Source organism: Perca fluviatilis, chromosome 18 (assembly GCF_010015445.1).
Source record: "Perca fluviatilis chromosome 18, GENO_Pfluv_1.0, whole genome shotgun sequence".
Classification (NCBI taxonomy): Eukaryota; Metazoa; Chordata; class Actinopteri; order Perciformes; family Percidae; genus Perca; species Perca fluviatilis.
This window is the reverse complement of record NC_053129.1, coordinates 19,228,838-19,240,785: the sequence shown is the minus strand read 5'-3', so window position 1 is coordinate 19,240,785 and position 11,948 is coordinate 19,228,838. Positions and strand designations below refer to the sequence as shown.

The window sequence follows — 11,948 nt, the reverse complement described above, 5'->3', positions numbered from 1 at the left end:
TGTGCACTTCATAAGACCCTTTAACAGGTGTTTGCCCCCGGGGCCCCCAGAGCACCTTAAAGGCCTGCAATCAATGGGTGTCCTGCTATCATTTATATAATATATCCTGCTATTGTCTACCTTCGGCACATGTTCTCACATGTGCACACATTCATAAATTTTCACTTTCATTTAGTTTCAAGGGAGGTTCCTCCCTCCTCACTTTGCCCCCTCCCTCACCTCTCTTGGCAGTGAAAATGAAGGTGTGCTGTGGGGATTCACCGGTGCTGTCTTCTCACCTATACTGTCTATACTTGTTTTGGTGTATCAGTATGTGCTTGGCAATATGTGAGTTAACACACTGTGCACTCGTGCAGCCTTTATGAGTGTGTGAATCGAGTCCTATGCAGCATGTTCCTGCCTGTGTGTGTATGTTTTATGTGTGTGTTCATTATCAGTTTGTGTTGCTTGGAACAAGGGATCCAAGTTGACACAGTGACAGTTCCTCGCAGAGCGACAGAGGGGCCCTGCCATCCAACAACAGAGGCTTTGTTGCACTGCTCCTCTTGGCTTGTTATGGACTTCCTTCTCTCTCTCTTTCTCGCGCTTTCTTTCCCTTTTTTAGTGAGCCCATTTTCTTGTCTGAAGTCTTAATTTGGGGAGCTGGCCAGTGGGGAGAGAGGCGAGGGGACCAAGGGAGGGAAGAACAGGGGGAGAGAGGAGAGGAGGCGCGGAGTGGTGATGGCTGCAGACGGACGGCCCTTTGTTCCTCCTTTCCCAGGCTCCTCTCTTGAGCCTCTGAGGCTCCAGTTGCGTTGGAGCCTTCCAGAGAGAGAGAGAGAGAGAGAGAGAGAGAGAGAGAGAGAGAGAGAGAGAGAGAGAGAGAGAGAGAGAGAGAGAGAGAGAGAAATAAAGAAAGAGAGACAGGCTGGGAGGAAAAAGGGGGCACAATGATCTGTCCAATTGGAATCTTCCAATTCCACAAAACAAATGCACACACACACACACACACACACACACACACACACACACACACACACACACACACACACACACACACACACACACACACACACACACACACACACACACAAAAAGAAAGAACAAATAAATTAAAAGGTTAGGAAAATAAAGCAAATGCAATGGATAAGGATACTACGAAGACAACTTCAAAAACAGCACTTGGAAGAGTGCAAGCTGCACATTCTGACCACTAGGTGTCCCCATCACTGATGCCAAATGTGGGCAACCCAGAGTTAATCCCACACTGTGCCAGTGGCTCTGGAGCATGAGACCAGTGTTGCTCCATCCACAACAGATGAAATCCAATTACTAACACATGCCGAATGAATCCATCAATCTTTGTAATGTGGAAATCTGTTTTCATGCTTTTTGATTGAAACTGGAATATGTTTTGTGTAAAAACCTTAATTCTAACCGCAATGATGAAATAAATGCACTGCTAAGCAAATAGAAAGAGATGCACCAATACATACAGATTGCAATCCTCTGTAAACAAAAGTCCTCTGATGGAAACTTCTAATATTCAGCTGTTTTAGTTTCAAGCCCACAGTCATTTTGCAGGTGTAGGTGTCAAAGTGGTTCAAACGGTGGACAGCTCATATTGGTCGTTGGTAGGAGGATCGCACAGAGAATAAATCAAAATGAGGTCCTGAGTCCTTGTGTTTCTTCATCACAAAGGTTCCCAAACATAATAAGTTACATCAGTGCATGTGTGTGGTGATATTTACCAAAGAAAATTCTGTTTGTTGTTGGGTTGGCATATATCCCCCACTGACAAACTGCAAAACACACTTTCCAATAATGTGAAAGCTTATAGAAAACAATTTCAGCTGAAAAAACACACTCTTAACAGCGAATGGAAAATGTTCTTGAACCTGAGCGCGTGATAACAAGCGACCAGGGAGGGATGGGGGGGGACTTGGAGAGGGACCTTGGGGACAACGTGTCAACGTTTTCTGTGCCGGAGCAAGGACAAACATTGGGCAAATATTGGGAAAGACTGGCAGCCTTTGAGATAGGGGGCCGTTGATCTAAGACTGAGGAGCTAAAGTCCACTATCTCCTGTCTGATATAGCAGCCAGGGTCTTGCTGACACACAAAGCCACAGAATAAACATGAATACCTGAAGACAATGAACTTTGAACCCTTAGCGGGAGAGGTGGAAAAAACAGGAAGTGGTGAAAGTGACTTCAGTGACTTCCTCCCTGCAGGCCAAGAACGAATCAGGTGGAATGATTGTAGCTACACGGGTCATTGTACATAAAAAGCACACACACACACACATTGTTCAAGAGTGGGAAGCACAGATGTGGTGGGTGTGCATGTGTTTGCCCACATGCGTGTGTGTGTGTGTGTGATGGAGAAAGCGAGAGAGTAAGTCTTCAGATGTAGCGACAGATGGTATTTGATTACAGAGCAGACGGTCGGTGTTGTACAAAGATGCTGTCTCAGCCCAACCTAAGGAGCTGTAGCCTCCGGTTAAGGCAAGCGGAGGGAGGCAGGCGGAGGACGAGAGGGAAAAGGAACAGGGGAGAGAGAGAAAAAAAAGAATAAAAGCAAGCAAGCAAGAAAGACACAAAAGAAGCAACTCCAAAAATGAGCATCAAAGCAAAAAGAGTGAAAAGCAGTCAGGCAAGAACAAAAGGAAGAAAAGGAACAGAGCAACGGGCTGGCGTGGTGGAAAGTACAACAGAGGTCATGATAAGAAAACAGCAAAATGACGCAGAGAGAAAACACACCAAGCCTTTTTAAAATACGCCTGTATTTTTCTTAAAAGACTCCCAAACTCAACAGCAAATACAATAACAGCAATTTGTGGGAATGTGTCATTAAAAACATAAGTCAGATCAAAAATGTTCTTTAGTATTTTAGTTTAAAATAAAAAAAATTGTTTTAGTATTTCTTAGAATATACATAATTTAAAAGACACAAACATATACACAATGTATTGGTTAGAACTAGAGCTAATACAATTAGCTGATCGACAGATAATCTGCAAATATTCTCATGATATACTCCCAGCTTCTCAAATTGTGAGGATTTGATGCATTTCTTTTATCATATCTAATAGTACAGAACAATTTAAATACATCTCCTAGGGCTGTGGAAAATTATAACATTAGACATTTGTTACAGGCATCTTCTTACATTTTACAGACAAAATTATTAATTGAAAAGATAATTGTCAATTAATCGATAATGAAATTAATCGTTTGTTGCAGCTCTAGATAGAACAAACTCAGTTTTCAAGAGGTTTGTCTTTCCACTGTTTACTTAAACTTTTATCTTGGCATTTATTAACTTGTCTATATTTAGTCAGCTTATTTGTTAAAGGTTGAAGAGATGATTTCATGATGTGTCTGTGTGTCCCTGGCTATGGCGATTGTTGCATTTAGCCCGATGAAGCGGCATCTGCAGTCATCTGTGGAGAAAACTAGGCTGGGAGGTTGGTGCTCTGCTGTCAAACTCCTCATTAGTGCATTGAATCACTCAGAGAGCCGAGCGTTGCTGATTCGCTCCAACAGGACAGAGTAACTGTATAGTAAATACAAACATTGTAGTCAGTGATGCTAAATAAGTTAAATGAAAAAATTAATGATCTCACACTCACACACACACACACACACACACACACACACACACACACACACACACACACACACACACACACACACACACACACACACTTTTTGAGTGTGTGTTGTAGACAGCGATGTAAATAAACCACAAACGGCACACGTTTTCTACTCTTTTTCATTTTTATTTCCATTTTTTATTCATTTTGCACAAGCTTGCATATATACTGCACATACATTCAGTTCATAGAGGGTGAAGGCACGAAAGGCAATTTGACTACTGGTTGTTTTTGGGCTGGGCCAAAGCAATACAGGGGAAAAAATCTCAAGAGAAAATACAAAACTGCTTCAAACTAGTTTCAGCGTTCTAGCCCACCCTCGGCCCTGTCCCGGAACAAAACATAAAAACCTTTTTTTCTTTAAAACTGTCCAGTTCCATTTAGCTGCCAAGATCTCCATTTTATCATTTCTCTCAATTGTATGAGCACGCTAGAATACTAATTTCTTAAATTCAATTTTAGGTAGATAAGGATTAAAATCTTTTAAATTGGTTCTACATAACGAAATGCAGTACAGCCTTCCCTGTTTGAAAAACAAAAGAAAACAACATCAAATAAATTAGGATAAATTAAACCAATAAATTACACAAAATCTGCAAGACAAATAGACACCAATAACAGAAAAAAGCAGCCATGTCAAGAGTTTTATTTTACAACTTGTGTGTAACCCTTCAGACTGTATTTGAAACATGGCTGTTCCAGTTGGAATTACTGCACTAGAATCGAATAATAATGTCATACAAAAAGCATCAACAAAACACTATTTACATAACATATTGCTAAGTTACACAAAGGCAGTATTTTATCACTGTAAGTCCACATCATTGATATTTACAAAAAAAAAGAGGAGCAATGTCATAACAAAAAAAAAAAAAAAAAAATTACTACTGAAAGCATTGAGAAACAAAACCCCCTTTCAAACAGGTCAGAAAACAGATCAGAGGAAATTATCGCAACACACACACACACACACACACACACACACACACACACACACACACACACACACACACACACACACACATTGCCAACGCTTAATGAGAATCATTTACATGTCAGGATGCAACTCCCAGGGGTGGGGGAGGGGCCACAGTGTTGAGAATTGTGTCACTCACTGGTTCACAGCTTCTCATAATCGGTCTTTTCTCTCACACAGACACACACATATACATCTAACACACACACACACACACACACACACACACACACACACACACACACACACACACACACACACACACACACACACACACACACACACACACACACACACACTAACACACACACAAACACACACAGAATGCAAAGCGTACATAAATTCCACAGAAGTCCAAACTTTTCCCAACTGTTTGAACCTGGTAAAAAAGGGTATAAATCATTTTTTTCTGTCTGCAGTCTCTTTTTAAACTGTACAGCATGATGTGCCCCCTCCATGACACTGGTCTCCTGATGACAATGAGTTCCTGTCTCTCTCCCGGGTCAAATCTAGAGCTAGGATGGCGGCAGTCTGCCCTTGTTTTTGGACGAGACCGGGTCCTGCCAACGGGCCACTCTGTGACATCATCATTACCCGACCGCTAGCCTAATGCATCGTTCTGTCAGCGGAAATTAAAGAAACGCATGCTGGTGCAACTTCAAGGGCACTGCCGACGGGAAACAGACTCCCGTTAAAGGCATGGCAGGGGAAAAAAAAACAAGAAAAACCTCTCCTCTGTGGGTTTTTGGAAGAGTGGTTATGAGTCCGGTTGGAGAGAGCAGGTCATCTCTCTTTTCTTCACCCTTCTTTTTTTAAACAACTTTCACCCTTCTCTACGCACTCTGAGTGAGAATAGAAAAACTGTACAGTTATTCTTTGTTTCATCCTGAAAGTATTTACAGTAGCAACAACATTTCATTCTCTGAAAACGGATTCCAAGTTTATTTTCTGATCTCGAGAGCACAGCCATTCAGCACGATACAAAAGGTAAAGAAACCAAAAGGAAAACTGGTCACAAAACCTGCAAAAAACCTACAACTATTGCTCCTAATCTACCAACAACTCACTTATTCATATTACAGATTTAAACAAAGCTGTCACTATAAATACCCTCAAGATTTCATAAATGAAACAATTTTAACAGTGCCTTCCAAAGAACTTCCACTACTGTATATATTTTTTCCCATATATTTATCTTTTACAATTCTTAAAAAAGGCTATATAAGTATTTCAATAATGTTATCCTTAAAATCAAACGACCCCAGAAAAGGAAAACTTGACAAAAATATTTTCAATGCGGTTTTAAGGTCTTGCTAATCCTTTTTGCACTTAAAGTCTTCATTATCCTGAATTAATCTTTTTAGGCGCAGGAACTCTTTAACTTTAGGGTGGGGTTGCAGGAAGGGGGAGGGTGCGGAGCGATAATAATCTGTGCATCAGATAAAAGTGTCCTTTCCTTTCTCCTTTGTTTGTGGCACTTTAGAGCCTTTGGCTGGTGCTTTGAGACTCTGAGACACGCAGGGCCTAGCCCATCCTTCAGTGAGAAATGTGTCCGGCTCGCTCTCTCAGGGCTCCCGTATCTTAAGAAGAACACTGTTCGGGGAGGAAGAGATGGGGGAAATAATGAAGGGAGTAGCTCTCTGTCTTTCTCTGCCTCCTTTTGTCAGGCGCTTTGTCTTGCTTAGACAAGTCAGCAGGTTAAGCAACCTGCCCCTTTTGATCTTTTGTGACACACACACACACACACACACACACACACACACACACACACACACACACACACACACACACACACACACACACACACACACACACACACACACACACACACACACACACCATGAGATAATGTCGCCAAGGTGAGACCAACAGCTAGCTCGCACGCACTCTAGAAAGCATTCAAGGCCTCTCATTCCTTTAACTTACCTCATCAAAAGGGCAGCTTACAGTAACTGCTTATTTTTTTTGTCTTAAAAGCCTGAGAGGGCGGATAAAATGAATAAAACAGTAGATATACATGTACAGTTCAAGTGGAAAATCTGGGATTGGAATCTCAGGTAAAAGTGAAAGGAATGCTGTTTAACAAACTGGGCACAGTGGCTTCAAGAGAATCACACTTTGGGTCTTAAAAGCTGCCAGTTTGGGACGGAGGGACAGAGCAGAGGGTTTCAGGTGCGTGTTGCTCCTCACTCTGTGCCTTTGTCCCCGCTCTTTGTAGTGCTGAGAGCTTCTCCATCTACCCCTGGGGTGAGTGCTCACCTCCGACCTCGTATTGTTGCATTGAGAGAGGAGCTAGATCACTCAAAGGCAGGTGAACATGGAGGGAAGGAGCAGTGTGTGCGCGTGTGTGTTGTTCCACTTGAAGCAGAATTAATAAACGCTTGTGTTTCAGCTTATATTCCCCTCTCTCTTTGCCCTCCTTAAATTATCTTCCTCCTCCTGATGCTTCTATTCGTATGTATTCAATTATCTATTGTTTCAGCGACACTGTACTTTAGATTGCCACAGTATTCTGATATATTCAAGTATCAACTGCTATTGAAATAACTTCATAATGTCATTTACACCTTGTACAGGCTAATCACAATAAAAGCCTGTCATATAAACAGGTGGACTTCATCTCACACATGAGCTATTTAGTGAACAGTGCTATAAAAAGACAAAAAGACTATGCAGTTATTATTGTCTATGTTCACCAATCCGCCACAGAATTAGACGAATAAGATTTATTTGATAGCTGGACAAATGGCTCGTTTAGTGGGAGCAGTTTAGTTGTCAAAGCTGGAGTGGCTACGGAAAATTAGCCATTTAAAAACAGCAGATCACGCACCAAAAGGCCACACGTCTTCTGCATATTTCTATACTTCTGCACTTTTTACTTCATGTGTTTCTGCAGCCTTACTCTTTTTCCAGCATCGTTGCCGGACTGGTCCTCTGCAGGATAGGCTAGTCACTACAGGCATATAGAGAAGCCTACTCCGATGGCTCTCCATTAAAACCCCAAATCAAAACACTTTCCAGGCAAGTTGCCCCAAACTACCAAAAAAACAACAACAAAATATCCACAAAAGTCCACTTCAGAGATGGACAAACCAAGACAGGAGTAAGAAGAAGGATGGGAAATGGGGGGCAACATATTTCAGAATCTAAACTCTTTGAATAATATTAATAGCAATAATTTATTTTTTTCTGCAACAGCATCAAGGGACAAACAAATCTCGAAGTGCCAATCTTCAGCAAGCAGTGATGACAAATAATAATAATCCTAAACAACAACAACAATAATAATAATAATAATCAAAATAATAATGTACACCCAATAAACACAATGCCCTACTTGCAGGGAAAACACACTTCAAAACATGGTAGAGCTCAGTAGCTATTGGAAACCAGTCCAAGTCCCACAGACTAGTACAGACCAGTACCACGAGTCCAGTCTTCGTCCAGTCAGTCAGTAACCTCACTAGGCCTTGTTTTTGTGTGCATGTGTGTGACTGTCCTGTTGGGGACATCTTCAGTAGCACAGTCTATTGGGAGCCCACTTTGCGGGGAACACAGTTCATTTGGACACCCACTGGATTGGAGGGACACCCCAGGGTGCCATGAGTAAAGTCTTTAGGGAACCCAGCCTATGTTCTTAGTAGTGTAAATGGGAACTCAGGAACGTCTTCCACACACTGTGGACTTTGTTAGTGTTGATCATAAAACAAGCCAAACGGATGAGGGTTCACACGGTCCAAAAAACACCCAATAAGATTAGAGTCTCAGTTCAGAATCATACAAAAACAAAACAAATAAAAACCATCTTGATAATTATCATATAAGAACAACAACACAATAGCTAGGTCATTTAGGAACTGCCACAGGCTTCAGATTGGGAATGCTACTTCATAACTTTCATACATTCAAAGAAAAAAAACAGGAAATCAAAAGAAAAGTTTTGGAAAAAAGAAAAAAACAACAAAAGAGAATATTTAGAAATTCTATGAAATCAGAGAAAAAAAAAAAAAAAGCGCAAAGCGTCGAGCGAGGAGGAGGAGGAGGAAAAGGAGGAGGAGAAATTTACTCGTGTAGAAGCTCTTGGAGACAGTTGGGGGACTTGAAAATCTCTGGGACTTCGCTGTCCAGTTTGCAGATGACCTTGTAGATCGCCTTCTTCCAGGACGGGTCCACGTCTTTGCCGGCCACAATGGCGTTGAAGAACTCCCTCAGTGTGATCTCTGCCACCTCCAGAAAGCGTTCAGGGACCTTCACAGACACAGGAAGGAAAGAAATGATTATTCATCTATGGAAGAATATTCTACGTACATCTATAGAAAGAAAGTCAGCGTTTGAATACATTACTCCTCTGTAAGGAGACCAAATCACTTAGAAGTGACTCAACGCTTGAAAGTGAATTGTTTTACGGTAAATTGCAGAAAGTTTCATTGGGTTTCTAAAATGCGTGACTTCCACTCGCCGTTAGCGATCACTTTTGCAGCAGTGTTTTCTTGCATTATGCCCAACACTGTTATCTCCTCCCTTGTAGAACATGTTCATATTTTTTACAGTGGATGTAAAATCATAAATCTCCTGTCTCTTGTGTATCTACTTCCTTAAAAGCCAATTGAGGTGTCAGCCTGAGAAAAGTCACTTCTTGTGAATTCTCAGGTTTCTCACAACTCCCACTTCCCTCAATGCAACATGGTCAGCGTGACATCTTTATGAGTCCCACTGTAAATCTGTGACCAAACAAGAGAGCGGAGCTGAGTGAAGAGCGGCAGAGAGTTGCTGGCGAAAGAGGAAGTACTAAATGCTTTGGGAACGAGGAGACACGCCGCCTCTTTAGTGTCCCTGACAGCAGCGCTCACCGACACCATGGAGATGATTAGTCTGGCAAAGATCTGTGACACCTTCCCCTAGGCCAACACTCTGTCACACACACACACACACACACACACACACACACACACACACACACACACACACACACACACACACACACACACACACACACACACAGTCATGCAGGCCGAGCACACACACTATCGCACACACCTCCTTGTGCCAAGGAGATGACACATCCTGTACTGTTACAGAGCTCTACATAATGCTCGCTGTACACACACAAGCTGTATTTGGATGAGTCTTATTCCTCAACTAAAAGCTCCACGGCGACGCAGCCTTCAGGGGTCACCTGCTTGGATAATGCTGACTGTCTCCCTGCTCGCCTCCCTTGATGCTCGCACACACAAATTGTCACACACACACACACACACACACACACACACACACACACACATATACATCAGCAGCAGCTTGCCCAAATGCCTGACAGTGCGCACTCCGCTCCACTCCTCTCATCCAGTGTCCTGCAGATACTCATCAGGAGTGTCAGGACACAGCAAGGTTAGTGGCCGCTGGAACACACACACACACACACACACACACACACACACACACACACACACACACACACACACACACACACGGGACAGCCACCCGCCCCCCCTCGGGGTGATGAATGGAGGCTAAGATGCCCGTGTGTCTGGTGTGTGTGCATATCTCTGTCCACTGCTCGAGTGAAAAGGTGAGTCGTGAATAAGGAGCTTGTGTGCGATAGTGTGTGAGTTTGACACAGAGAGGAAACACACAAGCTAACCCAATTCCCCAAATATTGAATTCCCCTCTGGTAGAAGTGGATATAATTCATTGTTTGGGCTGCTGTCGTCTCTGAAATGCTGACCCCGGTGCGAGGGCAACTGTGTGTATGCGTTGTAAGTGCCTGTGCGGGAATGCGCACCCTTTTCCCACAAGACCTCACTAACGGGCGAATGCAACGCTAGCACCCTAGCTGTTAGACGCAGGGAGTGCCGCATTACTAAGAATATTCCTGCATGGAATTTCTCCTGACGTTTTGACTATAAAAGGACAGCAAAACGCTGACTGCAAGGGGAAAGCAATGTCAAGGAGAAAAGGGTATTGGTATTTCAGATCCTCTTGACTGAGAGAGCGAGAGAGTGAGAATGGGAGGGAGGGAGAGAGCGGTGGCAAGAGAAGGAGGGGCTGAGAAGAGTCTAAGGAGAGAGAGTCGAGCGACAGAACAGAGGGAGTTATTCCTGTCCCAGAAGCCTTTGTTTCGCGAGTACATGTGAATTGTGTATGTGAGCAAGCTGCCTACTGACCAGCAGTGAGCCTTAACTGTTCGCAACCCCCCCCCGTTCCACTCCATCCCCCCTCACTCCCCCCTTCTTCATCTCTCTCTCTCTCTCTCTCTCTCTCTCTCTCTCTCTCTCTCTTGCTAGGGTCAGCTGTTGGGCCTTTGTTCCAGAGGCATTGTGGGGGATTATCCTGTGTGGCCGTTCATTCGCTCGGCTGTCCGGTAAATGGGGCCAATCGCGTGGCTCACAATCCTTCATACATTTTTCATAGGGCTTTTTAACAACTTCTCAGCAGAGCCCAAAATTAAAGGACAGATGTACAAAGAGGGGAGGAGGGAAGGAGGAAGAGAGGCAGGGAAAAAAAAAAAAGAGTATGCGTGTGGAATGATGACTGGAAAAGGCCAACAAGGTGACTGAGAGTTCATCTACACTCTGCCAGCTAAATTTGAAAACACACCTTTTTTTAGATTTTGGTCCACATTACGCCAGTGTTTTTCTCATCTGAAAACAGAGCTTCAGAGCGGACAAATCTGAAAACGACATCTTTTTTGCATTTTTTCAATGTGGAAATAGAAGCTTTTGGAAAATGATGACGTAAGCCTGCTTTAGTCATGTTCAGCTGCTGACAGATAACTGCCTGTCACCTCTAACTTTCTCTGTGATCACTCATTTTAAATGTTAATATAGACAATCACACGGTACAGGTGCATTTATGTTTATTTTACTTCACAATCATGACATAGTGATTTGACCAGTGTCTCTGTGCAGTAGCGCAGGAAACCCTGTTCGCCTCGTCAGCAGGGTGCTTTATAGTCTGGGATCAAAACACTGTTTTATGGTTTCTCAGGTAACTACTAATTAGAATAACTAAATTGCACGTTTGCATGTAATTAAATATAGTATAAGTGATGATGGAAAACATGTCTGAGACTCAGAAGAAAAGAATAAAACGTCTGTCTGTCCCACTCTTTAGCAGATGTTGGCTGTGTTACACAGTTTTATAGTTTGCCTGAAAAAAGATCAGATGAGATCTTTACGAAAACAACCTACAAAACACCACCAGTGTGACCTCCGAGGTTGACCTCTTCATATGTCACACATAGACACAGACACATACACAGACACACAGACACACACACAATTGATAAAGTCGTACGACCCTCTGAAAAATAAGTGGTTTAGTTCTGAGAGAAGA

At 42.8% G+C, this 11,948-nt stretch overlaps 1 protein-coding gene across 2 annotated transcripts in view; it reads right to left on the bottom strand.

Moving 5' to 3' along the window:
- Nucleotides 1-3,752: 3,752 nt before the first annotated feature.
- The window catches only part of LOC120546624 (prospero homeobox protein 1-like), a 32,675-nt gene continuing 24,479 nt past the window's right edge, over nucleotides 3,753-11,948 (bottom strand). For both annotated transcript variants that reach the window (XM_039781692.1, XM_039781693.1), the window contains exon 5: nucleotides 3,753-8,861. In XM_039781692.1, the coding sequence (XP_039637626.1) occupies nucleotides 8,676-8,861 (186 nt within the window). In that variant the 3' untranslated portion in view covers nucleotides 3,753-8,675. The remainder of the gene's footprint in view (nucleotides 8,862-11,948) is intronic.